At 48.5% G+C, this 23,177-nt stretch overlaps 1 protein-coding gene across 1 annotated transcript in view; it reads left to right on the forward strand.

The window, feature by feature from the left end:
* The window catches only part of ADRA1D (adrenoceptor alpha 1D), a 44,229-nt gene extending 21,423 nt beyond the window's left edge, over nt 1–22,806 (forward strand). Inside the window, exon 2 of the mRNA XM_008934627.3 lies at nt 19,633–22,806. Coding sequence (XP_008932875.1) covers nt 19,633–20,201 — 569 coding nt within the window. The 3' untranslated portion in view covers nt 20,202–22,806. The remainder of the gene's footprint in view (nt 1–19,632) is intronic.
* Nucleotides 22,807–23,177: the final 371 nt, after the last annotated feature.

Raw genomic sequence — 23,177 nt, forward strand, 5'->3', positions numbered from 1 at the left:
CAGCTATGCTTTCCAGAAGAGAGTTTACTTGGATCCAGGATCAGTCCAGGCTCAACTCCAAGCCTGTCAAGGAGTTCCTCCTTTTCTGTTCAGACATGGATTTCTGCTCAGACATGGATTTAATGGTATTAGGCAGGATGTTAATGGTTTATAGCTACTTTTAAGAGGTATTAAAGAAGTTATCAGACCAGGGCAAGCACAACTGAGCTAACCTGAGCTTTCAAGCTTGGATAACAGCGGGAAAAAAATACACCTGGAAAAACTCATCCCTAGAAATCAGTCATTGGGCAGCCACATGTCTGTGTGCAGTTTGGAACTAAATAAGCCCTACTGCCATGGAAAATTTATCTGTGGAGTGGAGTGATTTGGGTCTTCCAAGTGTAACAGGAGGATGCAAAACCACTCAGGGGTGGTAGGGAAAGCATGACCTCCAGATATCCAAGGATAAAGGGAGAAGTTTTCAGCTTCATGTGCTCCCTGTGGTTTGGCCCCCATGTGCAGGAACAGCAGCCCAGACACCTTTTTCTTCACCCCAACACACACAGAGGCACATCCAGATTTGAAGAGCTTGGTTCAGTTAGAAAAGCAAGGGGTTTTTTTTAACACCAAAAGAGTTGTCTGGCTGCAAACAGTAATTGCTGCCCCATTTCCTGCTACCTCGGGTCATGGCCTCTGAAATTCAAACCAGAGCATCCCAGTGATTCTGTGAGGCCTGATGCATAACTGGGAGGCAGCATCCATTGGCATGTACATATGGGAGAGATGGGATCAGAGGACTAATCTGCTTTCCTCTGGAGACAAGTGCCAGGAGGTCACTCTGTGTGTCATCAAACTTATCCCAACAGAGAGCTCGGCATCCAAGGTACACTGGGAATAAATTACACTGATTAAGACACTCCCCAGCAGGGGTGGCTTGGAGGCAGTGGGGATACATGGCCAGGCCAGTCTCTGCAAAGCCTCTCAGAGGTGCCACTGCCTCCTCAGCTTAACAGTCTGCGTGTGATTTTTCACAGCTTCATGTATCCCCTTTCCAGCCATCGAGGATGAATCCAACACTGCAGCTCCAGCTGGAGAGCTGGCACTTAGGAATAAGTGTTTGTTGGCCTGCAGCGTTTTTCAAGATATTTGCTGAAAAAGAGCCATCTCTTTTCTCTCATAGTCTTCTACTGACGTGCACAAGGACATCAGTCTCAGGTTCCAGGCACTGCTCTTCCACACTCACACTCAGGCTTTCAGCCTCTCTCTTTTACATCCCATAAAGTGTCCTGGCCAATTCACCAGATTTTTTTTTTTATATATTTTATTAATATCCATTTTATTTTAGAAAGTGGACCAGCTCTTGCTCCCCAGTCTGACTGAGGAGAGCAGTCAGGTTTTGAAAGGATCATCCCTCAAGGGTTGCCCTCAGCACCTTGCAGGGAGAGGTCCAGGTGACATTCACCCCAACCAAGTCACAGAGGAGAGCAGCCCATCCCCTCTGGGCCAGCAGGAGGGAAGGGAGCCCCTCAAGGACAGAAACAAGGTGGTGATCACTGAAATCACACCTGCAGGTGGGATAAAATAATATCCCAGATGCTTCTGTGCTACGGTCATGGGATTTGAGAACTTCTTTATGAGAAAGCCCATGTCAGGGTATCTGACACCTGGAGTCAAAGGATTTGGCTGAAGGTGAAAAAGGCCACAGTGACAATGTCCCTTTGCATGGATCTACATGTCTAGGCATGGAAGGGTCATGGTCTGTCACCCTGAGAGACATTTGAGGGCAGTTTCCTTGCTTTCTCTCTGGCTTATATTCATGGGGCTGAGATAACCTCCTTGAGGGAAAACAGGAAAGCTGAGCAAAAAGGAAATAAGGTGGAAACACCTTAGGGAGAGAAACCTTCTGGAGGGAATGGAGAAACAAGGGAGTCACCTACCCACCAGCAGGAGAAGGAGCAATGCCAGGTGATGGGAGCACTGGGATGAAAAACCTCCCAGCTCCTTGTGCTGATAATTGTGGGACTCCGGTGCCACTGAGCAACCAGCAGAGTTTGCCAAGTGCTTGCAGGCAGGGCTGCCCTGGGATTGATTTTCCTCATTTGGGCATGGCCAGGGACAAGTGTGTGTCCTTTGGCACCTGTCCCTGCGAGAGTGAGGCATCACCACAGGGATGAAAGGACAGAAGAGAGGCACTGGCAGCAGATGCCATTTGCTTGGCTGACAGGGAACAGGGAATATTTTGATGAGGATCTTCAGAAAGTCTTCCCAGAAGAAAGCATGAGGTGTTAGAAGGAGAAGGGAGATATTTATTTATAATAAGCCATTTTAGTTTTTCAAGGGTTTTTACTTCTCTTGATCTTGGTTATGCATATTCTGCTGGACTGACAGGGAAAGCTCATAGATCAGGAAAAAGGTATGTTATTAGAATAGGTCTTTTTCATGGGGTCTTGCATCGAAACATCTGCTGTTACAGCTCCCTTAGGGGTCCTTAGAACCACTCCCAGGTGGGCTGTGTGCCCCACAAATACAAGGCAGTATTAGCAGTTAGACACCAAACAGCACAAGGACACCCCAGGCTGCCCCCACCAGCTGTGCCCAGAGCTGCAAAGCAGCTTTAGCATGTCATAGAATCATCATAGAATGGTTTGGGTGGGAAGGGACCTTAAAGATCATCTAGTTCCAACCCCCTGACATGGGCAGGGACACCTTCCACTAGCCCAGGTTGCTTCAAGTCCCATCCAGCCTGGCCTTGGACACTTCCAGGGATCCAGGGGCAGCCACAGCTTCTCTGGGCAACCCCTGCCTGTGACTCACCACCCTCACAGGGAAGAATTCTTTCCTGCTATCTAATCTACCCTCAATGTCACGGACTGATTTCCTCAGCAGCACAAAAAAAAATGCAGCTTTAATGCTACTGGGACCTGAATGACTCTTCACAGCTGGCTCAGGGCTCTGCTCATGGCATCCACAAGGTCCTTGAAGACCTTGGCATCTGTGTCAGCTTGCTTTGAGAGTCAGGGCCCAGGAAACCCTCTGTGGTGCTTATTTCTTTCCAGCTTTGTTTGCTCTGGGTAATTACTGACGCACCGAAGGATATTAGCTCTGCGTGTGAGGGTGCAGAGAGACTGAGCGCTCTCAAATATCAGCACTGTAGTTCACTGTAATTAATTAAATGTTGACATGATCCCCAACAAGCAAAACCTTCATTATTCTCAAATTAAACCCCTTGACACAGATGTTTGAATCGTTGTCAGTCCCTCTAATTGCGATCAAATGCGTAGAAATGTAGACACACTTGTGTCGAACGCGGGGAAAGAACTTACAGCAGGGAATAAAGGTCACTGCCTTTCCTAATTAAAGCAGTTTCCGGAGCAGGCAAAATGATTTTTAAATAGTTCTGGCCCTTATCGTGTTTTAAGACCCAGGATAATTTTTACAACTCTTCTGCATTCAAGACCTACTGCATTTTGGAGAGGAGTTTGCAAGCCCAGAAGGAACTTCTCCGAGGATCCACTGTGATTTACAGACACCTGCAACCCCAGGCGCCTCCTTAAGGATTTCTTGAACTCCCCCATTACTCAAAAACAGGTTTTTTTTCTTAGAGAGACACTCAGCATTAACTCAGGACTGCAAATAATGGAGAGCCCGTGCTTCTAGTTATGCTTTTCTCAGTTGTTTTATATCCTTGCTATCACAGATGACTGCTTTCTTTCCAGAGTAAATTTATGCCACTATAACTTCAAGCCTTTAAATTTTCCCCCATTCTTGGCTAGATTAAAGATGTGTTTGCTGTCAGAAGCAGCTTCCCCTGTATTTCACTACAATGCATGAGCAAATTGCTTCATTCTCTCCTGGATAATGCAAATAGATCAAGATCCTTTAATCTCACATCTAAGTTGATTTTTCCAGACCTTCATGTTGTCTTGCAGAGCTCCTTAGAGCATTTTCTGTCTCCTTGACTTCTTTTCTGCACTGTGGGCACTCAAAAGGGACATGATTTTCCACATGAGCAACCTACATTTTTCAATCTTCTTGGTCTGGTTCATCTGTTCCCGTTCTTGGCTTTTTTATGATCTGAGCATGCGTTATTGTTGTTAATTTTCTATGACACGTTGTTCCTAGGTGGATTATACATGTCTTTTTGCCAACAGCCTTGAGAGTCATTCAGTGAGGAAGGTGACTGTAAGAGAAAGTCATCAACTTGTTCCTGGAAGGAAAAATATTCCTCCAAGGAACCATTTCACCACAATATTCCCACGTGCTACTGTTCAGGGTGAGCACAAAAATACTGATCCAGAACTGACATTGTTGCCAATAAATGCAATACTGGGATTGATACTGGTGACCCTCGTGTTCAGAAGATATTGTCATGCTCAATGCCCATGACTTTAATGAGAGTTCAGTGTGTAACTACCTTTAAAATCTGTGCCATGACCTTTATGTCAGGGATCATGACATGGCTTAGCTTCACCCAGTAGCAGAAGATACTTGTCTTTAATTACAAGTAAGTTGATGGTATTGAAGAAGCATATCATTGGTGTTTTATGAGACAGATGGTCTGACTTGCCAGGGAAGTTTACTCTTTTGAATATCTGGAGGCAATTTGTAGGGGATCTGCATTGAAGGCAAGCTCAGTCCTGCCTCACAGCAAGTGTGGAGCCTCCTTACCCAGCCATAAATTCATTGCACAGAGATAAGACTGAACAACTCTGCTGGAAGACCTGCTGACCAAGACATCCTGGGAACTCCCTACGAGCCCCTCGTTGGACCCCCAGACTGTCTCCCTTTAGACAGCACTGCTGGTGGAAGGGCACAGGCAAACCAAGCTATATATGGAATGGTTTTTTGTCTCCCCAACATGAGAAGCCATCAAAGTGCCCTAAGAGGGAGGTGGCAAATCAGAAACTACTTGGTGATGACGGAAGAAGAGAAGACAATAATTTCCTGGGATGATTCTTTTCTTGATAGAGGGTGTCCACAAAAGCAGCAGTTTCCCAAGGAGGAGGGGAAGGTCCTCTTAAGGTCACTTCCCTGCAGTGAGAACTAAATATGCAAAATTAGCATATCCAAAAGCTAATTAAGAGTGAAGCCCATATCAAGGCAGGGAGTGCACTCCATATCCCATGTATATTAGTTCTGAGCAGTGAATGAAGAGCACAGGAGGCAAAGAGGCTTGTTTATCTCATGAAAAGGCGAAAGGCAGACAGATATCTCCTGGGAGGTACTCAGGTTGCCATCAAAACTGAATGCAAATCTTCATCTTTTCCCTTCAGGTTCGGAGATTAAAAAAGAACTAGAGGTAGGGCTGAGATGGTGCAGGAAGCATGTCAGTGGAGAATGAGCCTCATCACCATAATGAGGCACTTTGAGACATTCATCTCTCCTCAGCAGAGACCTCATTGCCCTGTGCAGGCATTTAAACCAGGCAACACAGCATGGGTTTTGCATTCTCTCTCCTGAAATGTCTCCTTAGAACTCCACATGGCTGTAAAGCTTAAACAAACCCACCATGATATGGTGATTGGTCTGCTGCTACATTTCTTGTTCCTTCCAGCGTTGTCTTTGTGCTTGTCCCAGGCCCAGGTGAGACAACCAGGCCTGGATAAGACAACCAGGCAGTCAGTTTTTGCCTCTTGTCTTGTTTTACTTTCTGTTCAGCCATGACATCCAGGTGGATTGCTCAGGTAACACAAAACGTTGGTAATCTGGGTTTTCTGGGCTTGTCATCCCTTCTCTCTGTCAGGTCTTGATATCATTGCACGTGATTAGGTTTGGTCACCCCGTCATCATTAACGGATTCATTTAGATTGGAGAAGACCTCCAAGATCATCAGCTCCAACCTTTGACCAAAAGGGTCAAATTTTTAGCCATATACTTCAAATTACCATAGCCAAACCCTCCCAAAGAGGCATCTCCATGCAGGTACATCCATCAGCTCTGCTACCCACTGCACCCTGTGCAGGCCAAAGCCATCCCAGGGTCCCTGCTAACAGCCTGGGTGCCCCTCAGGTGAAATCTGGTCCCTTGTCCTGTCCCTGTTTGCTGTACCCAAAGAGTCATGGCTTAAGTACATCACTGCAGATAAGAGCAACCTGATCTAGTGGGTGGCATCCCTGCTCATGGCAGGGGGCTTGGAACTAGATGGTCTTTAAGGTCCCTTCCAACCCAAACCATTCCATGATTCTATGACTCTGTGTACTGCTACTCACATCAGACAGATGACATGACCCTCCGTGTGGACATGGTGGAAAGGACTGAGTAATAGGGATCCTGCACAGGCAACCAGTGCAGCATTGAACAGGGGACCTCATCCCTTCGAGTTAAGGGCTTCAGGAACTGTTGGGAGTGATGAGGATGTTGTTATCTCACCATTCCTGTTATATTTTTGGAGCCCTCTTCCACTGACCCATTGTTTTCTGAGAGGGGGGGAAAATGTCTCTTTTTGAAGTGCAATGTTTTTAGAGCTTCATATCAGCTGAAAAGTGGCTGGGCCGAGACAGACCAACTCTCTGCTATCTCCCCTGAATATTTCCAGGTTGGGGGAGAAGACGGAAATACAATTTTTTTTTTTTTTTAAAAAGTTTCCCTCCTTGACGCGGAAAAAAAAATATAAAGAAAGAGAAGGCGACCGATGAGAAACTGTGGATTTTTCCATGCAAGCTGAAGCCAAAAAGGCTGTGCCTTGGAGCTGAGTGCGGAAACAGGGCAGGCGTTGGAGGATTTTCCCCTCTGAGCCTGAAAAGAAATCAGAAGCTGGTTGGCTGGTCTCGAATAGCCCCTCCTGAGCCTGCGAAACCGGTCACAGTTTTTCACCAGAGCTGAAAATATCAACCTCCCCCCCATCCTTTCTCCCCCACCCTTTCCTCCGTGACGCCACAGCGCCCGTGTCCGGCGGTGCAGCTCTCTGGAGGATGCTGGTCAGGATCCCTGGGTGCCAGCAGGCCTGGGAGGGGGGCACAGGCTGCAGTGCCAGGCTCCGTGGCCAGTGACGTGCTGTCTGCCCAGCCCTGAGATAAACAGAATGTCCTCGGGACTGGCACGGTGGAAATGTGCTGAGGAAGCTCCCACACTTCCCCCTGATAATGTGCTTTCCAAACGCTGACATCCCGCCGCTGGAAGGTTCTCCAGGCTGGGAGCCACCAGAATTCCCAGCAATCAGCCACCAGTCAGTAAACCTTCCACTGTGGCATCTTTCCAGCTCAGTGGTGTCACCTGTGTTCGGGTCCTGGCAACACTCACCCGCCCAAGGTGAGTTCTGCTCACCCTGAGCTGTAAATCGAGGTCTGGGATCACGTTCTGAGTAAGGATTTTTTTTCCTGAGTTGAGTTGGGCCCAATGAAAAATTGCCTTTTTCCTCTGTCCAGCTCAGATCTGGCCTTGCTGTACATGAAATGCCATGTGTTCCCAGCAGGATTCAGCCCTTCCAAGGCCTACCCTGCAGCCAGATCTGATCTACATATTTACGAGCTTGTAAACAGGACAGGGCGGGTGAGTTCACATTCTTAGAAAACCAAGCGCAGAGAAAAGAACTTCTGAGTTGGAAAAACAAAGAGTAGTCTTGGGTCCGACCCAGCAAACACAGTGGTTTTTCCAAGACTTGGATGGATTGCTTGAGAATCATTCCCCACCATTCCTTTTCTACAGGATTCCTCAAGCTTACTCCTTTGCTTGGAAAAAAATGTGCATTTCCAATGATTCTGACCAGAGTGGAAGAGGCAGCTTGATAGGAAAGGGACATTTTATCTTGGAGGTGAGTGGAAGCCAGGCTTCTGTTTGCAGCAGTCACTGAAGAACAGCAGTTCCTTGCAAAGGAAGGTTTAGGGAAGTTGTTAAAGGAGTTGCACAGCAGAAGGCAGCTGGAGGGCTCACCACAAAGTGCCACTGTCAACAAATGCAAGAAGTAGTCTAGAACAGCAGTTCTCAAACTGTGGTTGCCAGATCTTGATAGTCCATGAAGGCCTGGTAAATGGTTCATGGACAACCAGAGAGTATGGGAGCCAGGCAGCAAAAAATTATGAGGATTAACAGTTTTCCATAGAATCACAAAATGGTTTGGATTGGAAGGGACCTTAAAAACCATCTAGTCCAATCCCCTGCCATGAGCAGGGACACCTTCCACTAGACCAGGTTGCTCCCTGTCCAACCTGTCCCTTGAACACTTCCAGGGATGGGACACCCAAAGCTTCTCTGGGCGACTGGTTCCAGAGCCTCACCACCCTCTGAGTGAAGAACTTCTTCCCAGTAACTGATCTAAGTCTCTCCTTTTTTTGGATCAAAAACATTTCCCCTTTGTCCTATCACTATCTACCTGTGTAAAATCAATGCCTATGGCTGGATTTTTGCCCAGGAGACATCCTACTTATGGCTTACACCGGCTGAGACGGTGTTATTCAGCTCACCCATAAATGCTCCCCTTCCCTGAGGGCTGATCACCCTGACTGTGCTAGTGATTGAGGTGCCTCGTGCAGAGCAGGGACCCCCAGCCTCGGACGCAGCACGGGATGCTCCCGTTTGGAGAATGGAGAGCCACGGGAATGCTCCTCTCTGAGCGGCACGACAAGCTTAGCATTGCCCTGGAGGGAACCTAGCAACCCCACAAGGCCATTGTGCCCATTCACATCCTGAACCAGATGGAAATTTTCTTTTTAAAGGCTGCCCCAAGCGTGTTTCCTCTGTTGAGCCATCCAGGCAGGAGTCTCGCTGTGGTCTCTCACATCAGCACATGGATTCCAGCCTCCTTTCTGCTCAGACAGCAACACAAGGGCTCTTGACATGTGAATTGGTTACCCTGATTTTTTCCTTCTCTCAGGAGACTATTTTTTTCTTCATTTGCATCTGGTAAATAAGGACCTTCCTGATGTCTCCCTTTGGATTTTCAGACTGGTCAATCCTTACTTTTTTTTTTTTTTTTTTTTTTTTTTTTCCTCATTTTATTTATGTCCTTTTGCTGAGTCTCATGATTCTAAGATTTGTTTTCAAGTCCCCTTGGGGGCTGCAGCCAGGCTATTATTTGTGAATCATTAAGGAACAGGCAGCTGGATACACATTTATCTTTCCCAAGCATAGGAAACAATGCAAAAAAATATCACCTTTAAGGGAGCCCATACTAAAAGTCAGATTTAAAAATCCTACATCTTTGTCTTCTCTTTAATTTTGTGACTAATTTCGAAGACCATCTTCCTGCTGACCCTGCTCTATTCAGCACCGCCTGTGTCCTGAATCTGCTGCCCAGCCCTTCTTGGAGAGGAACCAAGCAGCTAAAAAGGTTGTTCCAGGGCAGGGGAGTGTTGAGGTCAGTTAATGGACAGCTTGGTTTGAGGGCATGGACAGGACAATGTCTAACACCAAGCTTGGGGCCATCAGGCCCTCTGTGCAGTCTAGTGGAAGGGGTCCCTGCCCATAACAGGGATTTGATGGTCTTCCAGGTCCCTTCCAACCCAAACCATTCTGTGATTCTCTCATGAAGGCATTGCCTTACCCATTTAAAAGATTTATTATAGAGTGAGCTTGGTTTGCAGTATCCAAGCCTAGGTTTTGTTTCAAAATCTCTTTCCCTTTCCTCTGCCTAGTCCTGCCTGAGTAGAGTCCACAGAACTCCTGTTGAAAATCAAGAAGCAGGAAAAACTCATAGAATCACAGAACACCAGGTTGGAATGGACCTCAGGGATCGTCTGGTCCAACCTTTCCTGGCAAAAGCACAGTCCAGACAAGATGTTCCAGCACCCTGTCCAGCTGAATCCTAACAGTGCCAAACACTGGGGAATCCACCACCTCCCTGGGGAGATCATTCCAGTGGCTCGTTGTTGTCGTGGTGAAAAATTGTATGCAGTAGGAACATCCCCAGGGGTGAGTTGTACCCACTGCCCCTCATCTTTCCATGTGAAAAGGGAGTCACAACTTCTTTGTAGCTGCATGGTGCTACAGCCTCCCCTCAGCCTTCTTTTCTCAAGGCTCAGTAAACTCAGTTATCAGCCTTTCCTCACATGGTGGCTTCCCAGTGCTTGGATCATCTCTGTGGCCCCTTTCTGGACCCGCTCCAGCCTTTCCACATCTTTTTTTGCATAGTGGGGACCAAAACTGAACACAGTGTTCCAGGTGTGGCCTCAGCAGAGTGTGACTACGACTTCTTTCTCTCTGCTGGTGATGCCCATGTTGGTGCAGGTCTTCCTGCAGGGTGGACCTCGCTTCTGAAGCGTCCACTTCCACACTCCTGTGGGTAACATCAGGAAACTTCATCAGGATGCACTTGATCCCAGCATCCAGGTGACTTATGAAGGCATTAAACAGCGTTGGGCCCAGTATGGATCCCACTGGTAGCAGGTTGCCAGTTTGGGAAGGAGCAAATTGCTGCCACTCCCTGACAGGAGGTGCCTTGTCAGCCATTTCCTCACCCACTGCACAGACCACTTGTCCAGACCATGGCACATCAGTTTCTCCAGCAGACTGTGGGAAACCATGTGGAAAGCCTTGGAGAAATCCAGGCAGACAATATGCACTTCTCACACCACTGTGTGCTGCTGGTACAGTTCCCCCTTGCAGACTGTGGTATCAACCCCTTTGCAGCATCAGGCCAGAATTTCTTAGTTATTCCTCTATTTTAAGCATGACTTTCTTCTTTAGAGATCTCTCACGAAAGATGGAAGGTTGTATATTCCATTCAGGGCAAGGAAGTTTTGTGCATGGGACATCCGGGTCCTTGGATGCAGAATGCAGTGAATGAAATGACCTTCTGGGAATTTGCTGCTGCTGCTTTCAGCTGTGAGTCCCCAAATGAGGGGTCAGTGCCCTCCCAAGAAAGATGGCACATAATGGAATGGGGATTGTTCAGCCTGGACAAGAGAAGGCTTTGGGGTGACCTAATTTTGGCCTTCCAGTACCTGAAGGGAGCCAACAAGGAAGATGGATAGAGACTATTTACAAGAGCCTGGAGTGACAGGACAAGGGGGAATGGCTTCAAACTGACAGGGAGTAGGTTTAGATTGGATATCAGGAAAAACTCTTCCCTGTGAGGATGGTGAGGCCCTGGCATAGGTTGCCCAGAGAAGCTGTGGCTGCCCCTGGATCCCTGGAAGTGTCCAAGACCAGGTTGGATGGAGCTTGGAGCAACCTGGTCTAGTGGCCCATGGCAGGGGGTGGGACTGGATGATGTTTAAGGTCCCTTCCAAAGCAAACCATTCTATGATTCTGTGATTGAACCTTCTTTGAGCCCCCTCACCTGTCCACAATTAAGTCACATCAGCACATTCCCAATGCTATCCAACAAATGACAAGTTTAGCTACACTTTGCTCAGGAATCAAGCTAATTACTAGACGTCAACTATGCTGTTAAAAAAATAAGAAAATGGGGGGGGAAAGCCAGTTTATGGTCACAGCCCCCCAGAACGAGGGCTGTAGAGCAGACCAGAGCAGCCTAAGTACTTTATAGGATCTTGCCCAAAGCCTGTCTCGTGCCCCATGCAGTGCCCCCGTGGTCCTACCACATAGTTACTCTCTTGTGGAGTTGTGAATCTCTGGGAGAGCTGGGGGTGTTGTTTGTGGGAGCCCACCAGAGTGGATCTGCAGTCTGAAGCAGATGCTTTGCATTTCATGCCCTGTGATGTGGCACAGGGGCATATGGAGGTTGTTAAGGGTGCAGACCCTGCTGGGACAGCGCTGGGGGGGGCTGCACATTCAAGTCTTCATGTTCTTTTGAGGGTGGTCTCTGGAGTGAAGTGTTCCCTGGACCACATTTATCTGGAGGGGTCTGGCTGGACCATGGTAAGCAAATTAGCACTGTGTGCAATCCAAGCCTCGAAATTACCCGTGAGGTTTCTGTCAGGTAATAGAGCAGATCTGTCTGTGAGGCTCTTCACTGTCACCCTGCACTGGTGAAAGTCCTGTCCTGCACAGGAAAGAAACTAATGCACGGGAAGCTTTGGCAGCTTCTCAGAGAGGATCAGACACCCAGATTCTCTAAGGGTCAAATCCATCAGGTATTCAGGTGTAACCTTGGGTTGCCGTGATGTGGTTGCCCATGAACCAGGATCATCTGAAACATGATGTGATCCATCTGCCCAGGACAGGGTTACACTTAGGACGAGATGGATCACTCCATTCTCACCACAAGATCTGTCATCTGAACCACTGAGCCCAAGGACCTGCTCAGATACTTAAGTTCAGTTGGGTGATTCACATAAGAGACCGCAGTTTTCAGGAAATTTGATGCCTCAGAAACATCCTCACAGCAACGGCTCCCACCAGTGGTCCAGATTCCCAGGATTGCCCTGAGAAAAGCTCCAATGTGAGCTTTGAGGGGAGTGAAGGGCAATTTCAGTCAAAGTCCTACTGATGTGCTGCAGCTTAGGGGAAAGCTTTGTAGGCATCACTAGGACCACACTCCTAGAGGTTGGGGGATAGGTTTGGGGGCCATGGATTAGACCAGCAAATGATCAGAACAAGGCTCTGCTGCATTATTCTTCTCTTACAGACAGGCAAAACACGCTCAGACCTCAGCTTTGAGATCCTGCTTGAGAGTGCTGATGTTTTTCAGAGGCCTTGACACCCCTCAGGCTGATCTCTCCTGCCTTTGCAAACACCCCAGATTAAACCAAGCTTCCCTGACCCCCACCACACCACAGTCTTATCACCCACTCCCTGAGGACCCCACACGCCAGATGTGCACACCCCACCATGGGCTCTGGCATGGCCAGGGGCTCTCCAGCCATGGCCTGGGACAATCTGGGACAGTCTAGAGGGTCAGCAATGACCAGAGGAGTGGTGGCTTCTCCCTGCTTTTCTTCTGGGCCAGCTCAGAGTGCGGAATTGGAGCAGGCAGGCAGTGCCTACGCGCAGAGAGACACACAGGCAGCTCATCGGGGCTTTCACTGGAAAGCTGCTGCTTATCTGTGACATTGTTTATGGGGTCGGCTGGAAGGCTCACAGGCCTGAGGAATTCCACCCGATATCCCAACGCCATCGTCCTCCAGGGAAAACGCCGGAGCCGCCGTGGACACGCTGTCCTCCTCCCTGCGCCAAGCAGCTCTTGGATCCATCCTGGGAGGGCAGTGAACTCCCTCATCACTCCAAGGCACGCCACCAGCTGCAAGGAGGTGTTAACCCTCTAAGGACCCTGATACGCCTGCAAATACCCAGTGGAGGTGGTTGATAGAGGGTGGAGGAGCAGGCTGGGAAAGACTGGTAGGAATCTGAGGCTCCCAGTCACGCACAGAAATCCTCGCTGGTATCCAGCCTGCTCTCCCATAGCTTGGACCTGCATCAAAGGGATTAGCCACCACAGGGGCCTGGGAAGGATCTGGCAAGGAGAGAGGCAGGCTGTGTAATGAGCAGAAAGGGGCAGTTAGTGATTACTTTGGAATAGATTTAATTAATTTGCTTTGTGAGAGAAAAAGAGGGAAGAGATGGAGTATCAGTTTGGATCACATATAAGGAAGAAGTTTATTACAGTGAGGGTGGTAAAACACTGACACAGGTTGCCCAGGAAGGTGGTAGATGCCCCATCCCTGGAAGTGTTCAAGGCCAGGTTGGATGGGGCTTGGAGCACCCTGGCCTAGTGGAAGGTGTCCCTGCCCATGGCAGATAGGTTGGACTAGACGATCTTGAAGGTCCCTTCCAACCCAAACCATTCCATGATTCTGTGATTTTTTGACTCTTTCTTTGGCCAGGAGAGCCCACAGTGAGCTTCAGCAGCTACAGTACCTCCTGTGTCAAGGATTGTCCTATACTCTTTCCTATTCTCTTGACTTGCTCCTCTGATGCACCCCGAGGGAGTCCTTAACCCCCTCCTAAGTCATTTGAGGCCACATTCAGGAGAAACTTGAGCAATGAGACACCTGTCCCCACCACAGTGCTAATCCTATATATGGATTTCTGCAGCTTTCTGACTCAAGAACAGATTGGTTGGCAACTTGGCAGATCTTTTTTTTATTATTTTCCAAGCCCATCTCTGACACAAAGTCCAGACCAAGCAACAGCAACACCCTTGTCAGTGTGAACAGCCCTTCTGGTCCTTGCAATTCCAAGTTCATGGTGGGACAGCACTGGGGCATGACTTTGTCACTGTGTTTTTCCCACCTGCTCTCACGTCTGCAGTGTTTCTGTGCCATGGACTCTTCAGGACATGCTGTAAAGTAGGGACCTTTTAAAACAAAGATGCCCTTGCCAACTGCAGCAGAAAGCAAGCCTGCTCACAGATTCTGGCTGTGTACTGGGAGCCAGGGCCAGAATTTAGATTGGACTGGCTCCATTTTCGTTCGTGCATTTGTCTTTTTTCTTGTTTTGCTTTATTTTTTAAGCACTGAACTCTGGGACCAGCAACTCTCCAAACAATCCAGTGATATCACCTTCGAGTGAGTCATGGGGAGGGCAGGGTGGAGAAGTGCAGGCAAGAAAAGATTATGAGATTGTGCTAGCTCAAACAACCCAAAAAAAGTGGGATATGTGTTTGGATAAATGGAGGAGAAATTGCATTCACCAGTCACCCGTTACACAATGTCACAGCATTGGGGAGCATGCCTGTGCCTCCAGACATTTATACCTGGCTGCCTCTTTCCCAAATATGAGCAGGGTGACCAGGAATAACTAGGAAAAAAAAAAGTATGAGCACATACTTCATTGCCTCAAATTTTAAACCACCAAAAAAAAATGAAATTTAATCTTCAGATCGTGTTTAGCTTGTGACTTCAGTCACTTTGCATGGTGCAAACAGGTTTTCCCTGAGCTCACTGCAGCCTTCTTAATTTCTTGATAGTCCTGATGACAATTATTTAGGGTTGCAACAGGATCTTCAACCCTTGCTCAGACCCAGCTCTATCACTAGGATTCAGATTCTGCCAAGATGCAAAATGACCTTTTATAAAATGATGAAAGGGATAAAGTCCTCAAACGGACCCAGCATTATTATTAGAAGGTTTTGTTTATTAGAAGAAGATAAAGTCCTCTTCAGGATCTCCACAAGCTGACATGGAGCCTTCTCAACAAGGCAGTGGAAAATAGAGAGGATGAGGCTCTGCGTCCCACCCTACCTGGAGCATCCTGCACTGAAGTACAACCAGGATCCTCCATCCACCAGGAGAGGGAGAATCACTGGGCAGGCAGCCAGGGTAAAGAAAGGGCACCTCAGAGGTCTGCCCCTACTCCCCAGGCTGTCTCTGTGTTTTTCACACGTGGATTTGGTTGGGTTGGATAGAGGCTTCCCTGCTGGGAACACTACCCCCAAAAGCAGCAGCCCTGTTCAGGAACAAGCCAGGTCTTCATTGTCCTCTCCCTGTGAGGGCTCTGGGGTCCCAGATGCTCCAGCATGGCAGGGGGGTGCTGGATCCCAGCACAAATACTGTGGGTGGTGTCAGTGCCCTCCACACCAACACCATCCAAAGGGTGGATGTCCCCAAGGTGGGTGTCACAGCCTCCTCCTTTGGAAAGGACACCAAGCTTTGCCAGGAAGTGTGGAGCTGGATGCCCAGGAGAGGTGCCCAGAGGGCTGATTTTGACTGAATAGGAAGAAATCCTCTTTGAAACAAGAACATGTTTTACTGTTTTACTGTGCCACAGGTCCTACAAGTATTGTTATTCCTGTTCTTTGGTACTGCCCTATTCTCTTACACTGAGATGTCAGGTTAAAGTGCTGGTGCATCACTCTGTGTTGCTGTTCCTGATCTTTTACTCCTGTTTTCTATTTCTGGACCTTGGACACATCTTTCTGTGTTTCCTGAGCTCTTCAAGTGTCCACCACTCAATACTGCCCTCCACACATTCTAGCATTTATGCTCCTGTATAGTAACTGTTACAAACCCCAGCCCAAAAATGCTCCCTCTCTCGAAGTGTTGTTGCATATTCACGTACATGAAAGCAAGACTTAACTTCTTCCATTCTTTACTCACTCTCTAAGTAAGACCTCACAGCCCATCAGAAGAGCCTGATGCTCCAGCACGTACAAAATTTCCAGCCAAGGAGCTATTCTGGGGACTCCCTGCCTAGTTCTGTTCATCCCAGTGCAAAGAAATGGGGGAAACTGTGGCTGCACTCAGGACACGTCCCTTGCAAGGGCTTATTTGCATGGCAATGAGGATGGTAATGAGCCCCTTGTCTTCAGATGTACACGAGGTTCTAGCGAGTGAAAAACCGGCCAAAGTTGAAATTCAGAGGATTCATGGCTTCTCTTTCTTTTCAATTTGTGTTTTGTATCTGGATGCAAAAGACAAAGCACGTAGTACAGAGACTGAATTGTGCAATGAACCGCTAAACTCTGGATATAAGTTGTTATTTTAACAAACCAACAGGCTGTTTAAGCAAGCACCAATCTCTTAAGTTGCCTGGCTCAAGCAGTAATTACTAGTTGAATTTTAAAAGAGACCCTTCTTTTATTTGCTTTGTTACCATAGCTTTTTGTTTTCTTTTCCTCTCTCTTGAAGCTAAAAAAAGTGCTGCATAAAGCTGCAGCTCCTCTGAGAACCCAGTGTGCTGCTAACAGGGTTCACAGCAACACTGTGAAAGAGTTCAGGGAAATTAGCCCCTTTCTCCGGTGGGGAAACTGAGGCATGAAACCTCTCCATGACAAGGGAATGAGCAGGATTACCTCTTTAGTGAAGTCCTTCACCTGCCTTGCTCCCAAACACACGGAGCTATGGCAGGATCAAGTTGGGACAATGTGATGTTGAAGGGCTGAGAGCCAGGGATTACCTTGCAGAGAGATCAGGGCTCTGGGTAGAGGCTGGTCCCCAGGTGGAATCAAAACATCATGGAATTATAGAACTGTTTCGGTTGGAAGGGGCTTAAAGATCACCTAGTTCCAACCCCCTGCCACAGGCAGGGACACCTTCCACTATCCCAAGTTGCTCCAAGCCTCATCCAACCTGGCCTTGGATGCTTCCAGGGATCCAGGGGCAGCCACAGTTTCTCTGGGCAACCTGTGCCAGGGCCTCAGCACCCCCACAGGGAAGAATTTCTCCCCAATATCCCATCCAACCCTGCCTTCTGACAGTATGAAGCCATTTCCCTTTGTCCAGGCCTTTATCCAAAGTCCCTCTCCAGCTCTCCTGGAGCCCCTTTAGGCACTGGAAGGAGCTCTAAGGTCTTCTCTTCTCCAGGCTGAACAGCCCCACCTCTGTCAGCCTGTCTTCGTAGGGAATGGATAGGGTGTGGGTCTGGGCAGGAAAACAAACCCATCCACTGTTGCCAAGACCTGAGACTGAGGAGAGGGATTGATGCTGTTCTTGGAAAGCCATGGCTGAAACACATTGCCTGAAGCATCAATGGTTCCTGAGGGTCCACAGTGGTGGGATGGGGGCAGGGTGAGAGTGGGGGATGGTTCAAAGCCATGGTCAGATGGAAAATGGAGGAGATGCTTCATGCAGTGCAAAGGGGGGCTGGTCCCAGCACCCCTGGGGGGTTTAGAAGCCCCTGGCTGTCACTCAGGAGGCAGTTTCTGCTGGGGTTAGAATCAGATGTGGTGATTCAAGCAGCATAGAGCCAACTCATAAATCTCACCACTCTCCCCGAAAGAACAAACTCCTTTAATCCAAACCAACCAAGGTGGGGTCATTGCCTCCACAAAAGCTAACCCTGGTGTAAGGGAGATGGCGGGAAAGGGGGAGAGAGACTATTTACTAGAGCATGTAGTACAGGACAAGGGGGTTCAGACTGCCATAGGGCAGGGTTAGATGGGATATTGGGAAGAAATTCTTCCCTGTGAGGGTGGGGAGGCCCTGGCACAGGTTGCCCAGAGAAGTTGTGGCTGCCCCATCCCTGGAAGTGTCCAAGGCCAGGTTGGACAGGGCTTGGAGCAAGTGGGGATAGTGGAAGGTGTCCCTGCCCAAGACAGGGGATTGGAATGAGATGATCTTTAATGTCCCTTCCAACCCACACCATTCTGTGGCTCTGTGATTATTGCTCCGTTCAAACCCACTGACTACACCACCAGCAGCTGCATGTTAAGCTGCAAATGCCATTGATTTCCATGAAGCCCCTGGGTATTCCCAGCACAGAGATGTCATTCCTGCTTCCTGTCCTTTTTCAGTGCCTCCTTCAGCACATATTGACAGCCAGCATGGACTCCAACCTGGCTTGGATTGGCCTTCAGCAGATGGTTAAGCTGCATGGCCACATCTGTGCTTTCCCTGCCCAACCATCATAAAACGCTGGGATCTGTCTGTCTCCTCTCATGTCCCCATGATGGAATAGCCCACATACCTAATGTTAAGTCTGGCTGTAATTTCTCCACTTTTTAGGGATGGGTGTAAGGAAGTTTTACTGGAACCAGCACTCTTGAGTTTCCTGGATGATGGTTTTCCTCCAGCAAAACAGCCTGGGGAGCTTTAATGCAGCACCAGTCACGAATTTCTGGCTCCTGGCACCTGTTTTACTGTTTTGACACCAGGCTTTTTAGCTCGGGGAAAATAATAATGATATCCGGAGTTAATGTTATTTACTAAAATACAAATTAATGCTCGGTCACATGGCACAATTTGTCATCCAGAGCTAAAATTAAAAGAAATTAAGGCTGACTCAGAAAGTTATTTCAGATCTGAGGGGGGAATGCTAAGTGTTGAGGCCACGCGGGAGCAACAGTGACATCTTCTGGCTCCGTAAAAAAATCTCCAGCTTTTTCACCAGGAAAACCACAGGGAAACTCCACAAAAACTTAATAGGGGTTGGGTGGACAAAAGAGTTTTCAAGTGGGAGGGACAGGCTTTGTGGCAGTGGATATTATCTGAGCCACCTTAGCATGACTGAAAATTTGAAGAGAGGGTGTGTGACACTGATGATCCAAAATGCCTGAGCAGCAGAGTTGAAGGGGTGTTGCTCTTCTCTCAGCGCAGGGGACAGGGCTGTATCCACACTTTTAGGCTGCAGGGGAAGTGAAATATGTAGGAAGAGGCAGGCACCAAGAACTGATCCATGCAGACCAAACAGTTTTTCCTGTCTGACGTGGAATAGGACAGGGCCTGGCTGCCTTGTGTTGACAAACCACGACACTGAAGCTGTTCCCCAAAATGACAGCCCAGCCTCCCTGTGAGCTGTGTGTGTTTGCACAATGACTCACAGCTGATCTGGGGGTGCTGGTTCAGCTGCTGGGAGAACTTCTGCAGTGGGGGCTAGGAGAGTCCTGCCAAAAATACACTATTATCCATCACACTCTCAGGCACAGGGTGTGACTCTTGGGGATGTCCTGTGCAGGGCTTAGAGTTGGACTCGATGATCCTTGTGGGTCCCTTCCAGCTCAGCATATTCTGGGATTCTGTGATCATCATCACTGAAGGGTTGATGCCTTCCAATCCTGCACAGGCTAGATCTTCCCTCTGGTGGTAATGGCATTTCAAGTCAAGGACCTAATAGCAGAATTGTAGAATCACATAATGGGTTGGGTTGGAAGAGACCTTAAAAGTCATCCAGTTCCAATTCCTGGCCATGGGCAGGGACACCTTCCACTAGCCCAGGCTGCTCCAAGCCCTGGCCAACCTGGCCTTGAACACTTCCAGGGATGGGGCAGCCACAGCTTCTCTGAGAAAATGTGTTCCAGTGTCTCTCCACCCATCACACCTTCAGTCTTTTCTACACGTCTCTACCTCTCCCAGGTTGGACTGACCACCGTCCTCGCTCCCCCGTGCTCCCATCCCCCTCCTCTTCCTCTAAACCACGTTTCTTTTAATCTCTCCCAAGGTTCTTTCTTCCCGTCTCTGAAGCCCTCCGAAATTGTCTTCAAGATCATCTTCTGGCTGGGGTACTTCAACAGCTGCGTGAACCCCATCATCTACCCCTGCTCCAGCAAGGAGTTCAAGCGCGCGTTCATCCGGCTGCTCAAGTGCCAGTGCCACCGCAGGAGACGGCCCATCTGGAGAGTCTACGACCACCACTGGAGAGGGGCCTCTGCCAACAGCTCGGTGCAGGACTCTGAGACAGACCTGAGGCCCAGGATTAACACCCTGAACAGCTCCTTCATATTTAACTCCTCCTTCCAGGAGAGAGCCAGTAAGAGGCGAACGCTCAGCTTCAAGGGCTGGAAGATGCTCACTCCTTTCCAGAAACCAGCGTCCACCCAGCTGAAGGAGAAGATGAACAGCCTTTCTAACAAAATCCGGGGTGGCTCCAGCAAAGGGGGGGTGACAGCCACCTACAAAACAGAGGTGGAGTCTGTCTCTATTGGGATCCCTCACGATTTCACGGAAACCATTGACTATCAAACTCATGACTTAACAGACTGCTGTGGGCTGAGAGAAACAGATATTTGAACCCTCTGGAACAGCTGTCGATGGTTTCTTTAGAGGTATCCAGCAGAAATGTGGAGGGATACCACCTGTGGGTCTGTCAGGCAGACTGGAAGCAGCAATCAGGTATAAAATGCAGTTGCCCAAAGGTTATCCAAAAATCCCCCACGTGGCGCTCAGCCCCTTCTGTGGGATTATGGGTTCCTCAAATAAGAGCCAATGGCATATCCCATTTTAGCAAGCCTCAGCAGGAGGGGAAGATGTGGGGTGGATATGGCCTTAGGAGAAGAACTGTCTCCCTCCAGGGGATGGTTGTCTTTGACTTTGGAAGAAGCTGTGCAATTAAGGGAAACCAGGATGTCTCCTTTGCCTTAAAAACACCACCGTGAAATCTGATGGAAAGATCAAACCCCAAAAGATGCCAACCCTGCCTTAGTACATGTGATCATGTTTCCATCCAGGAAGGACACTGCCAAGCAGCAGCTTGCAGCTGACCCTTTAGATGATGGGTTGGGAGCTTGTAGGTCTGCAGGGCTGGACAGGACCTCCAGCCAAGCCCTTGGCTCTGGAGGTTGAGCAGACTGGGGTATTTCCAAGCAGGGTGGGGGGATCCTGGCTCTCAGCCATCATCTCTGCAGTGACCACAGCTTTGCCCCTTCCACATAACCTGGTTTTAGGCTGGAGGAGGAGACCAGATGTCTACACAGGGTGTGCAGGTCTCTCTCCTCTAATTCCAGCCTGTGAAGCATTTCCCATTTCACTTTCCAGTGAAACACTTGCAATCCACCTTGCTTTAGTGCTCATCCATCTGTGATACAGAGAGTAACCGGCTCCTTTTGGTGTCAGTCATCCCCAACCTTTTCTGTCCCCTTCTTGCTCTAGTTGTTTCTCTGAAAAAAACACGGGATAAAAATACATCCCGGGGTATTCACTCAGGACGAGAGGAAATGGCCTCAAGGTGTGCCAGGGGAAGTTTAGGTTGGATATTAGGAAAAATTTCTTCGCTGAAAGGGTGGTCAGGCATTGGAACAGAGAAGTGGTGGAGTCACCCCCCCTGGAAGTGTCCAAATATGTGTGGATGTGGCACCTGGTGACATGTGCCATGTAGTGAACATGGTTAGTGGTTGGACTCGATGATCCAAGAGGTCTTCTCCAACCATAATGATTCTGTGATGCAAGTCCTCAACCATCCTGCTCTGTGGCTCAGGAAAGGTGGGATGGCTGAGTTTGGAAGTTTGCATTTCCACTGCCCATTGAGTCAAAGCTAAAATGGAACTGATGTGCAGATGGATCTCCTCCCCAGTCAGGGTCACGCTCCTGACTCTTCTCCCAAGGGACTTCCCAAAAACCTGATACATCAAACCTTTGGTTTTGCCTTGGGTGTGTCCGCTAACGTGGTCAAAAGCAACGACAGTAAGGGTTGGTTTTCCCTGCTCACAGCCCCAGAGTGTGAGCACCCCTCAGGAGGGCACCACGGTCTCCTCCGGGAAACTCAGGGAGTTGGGGCCATGACAGGCCCACCTCGGCCAGGTGACTCAGAAAGTGGTCACCCAAACTCTACTTGGCCCTGTGTTGCAGGCACTGGTTTCAAAATTCAGGCTGGTTTTATCAAACTTCAGATGACGATCATCAGGTTAAGGCGTGGGCAGGAGACACGTAGGTGATGGAGGTGAAGTCTGGATCTGAGCTGCAGCAGCTCAAGCCAGGTGACTAAAGAACAGGAATGTGAAGTCAGAAGGTGGAAACATGGCAATGAATGTGTTCCTGGGTGGAAGCTCATCCACATCAGCACTGTCCCCCCAACCCATGAGGAGTCTTTCATGAATGTGCCTACAGCACATGCAGCTGATCAAGGGTGGCTGCCAAAGGAAGATGAAAGGCTCCTCGGCACATTAGAGAGAATGTCACCTTTCTTTCTGCTGTTTATTTGCTTCAAAGTAAAACAAAAGAGAGAGAAAGCTGGAGTTTTTTATTTTTTAGTCTTTTGAGCAGTGCATATTGAGACAAGGTATCTGGAGCTGGCCCCATCTCAACAACCCTTAGTACCCTTTACTTGATGCAGGACTCCAAACTGGACCAATTATTGCACAAATATCAGGAGATTTTGTCCAAATATTTTCCTCCCAGCAGCAAACCCCACCAAGGCACATGGAGCAGCATTGCATTTACACTGAACTCAGACTCATCATGTTCTCCAGCATCTGCAAAACCACCCAGAGGTTCCAGCTGGGGAGGTTCAACCCCACAAAAGCAGGGACCCAACACCCCGTGGGAATTTTTGTGGGGAAATACATCTTTTTTTTCCCCCTATATCTTTGGCTTTTCGGGGAAGTGAGACCCTGCAGTGATGATGGGGTGACATGAAAAGTCATTTTGCATTGTAAGGACTGCAGGTGCCACTGGTTTCCAGGGAGCTTTGGAGATCTTGATGGGAGGCACTGGAGATGTAGCAAAGAAGGGACCAGGGAGGGGGCAGTCCATGAGTGCATCCATGACCAGAGAGATACATGTACACACTTTACTGTATTTATATACATGGATCATCTCCAAAATACAAGGCATTCTCCTACAAAGGGGCCAACATCCTCCTATAAATGAAGATTCAGTAAATGTTGGCAAGCATTCCCATAAATGAGTTGGTATTATTGCTTACACTTCTCCCTGACTTTTTTATCTACTCCTTTTTTTTTTTTCCTCCAGTTTTGAAACATTTACATTTACAGCCTCCAGCCCCTTGAAAGCATTTCCCCAGAAAGGGAATTTCTTCCCCAGAAGGGAAAGAAAGATTAGTCTGGAGGTTTGCTGCCTCTCCATCCCAATTCTTTACACACCTACAAGGGAGAAAACAAGGATAAATATTTAAGCACACATGAACACACATGTAAATGCCCAAACTCTGGCTCAGTTACTTACTGAGTTTCATCTGGCCCCAAGAGATGCCCTAGACGGTGCTGTAGGGAAGCTTTGAGCTCTGCTGTGCTGCATTCAGGCAAAATACTT

The sequence above is a fragment of the Manacus vitellinus genome, unplaced genomic scaffold, assembly GCF_001715985.3.
Source record: "Manacus vitellinus isolate BGI_N305 unplaced genomic scaffold, ASM171598v3 scaffold_61_pilon, whole genome shotgun sequence".
NCBI classification, from domain to species: Eukaryota; Metazoa; Chordata; class Aves; order Passeriformes; family Pipridae; genus Manacus; species Manacus vitellinus.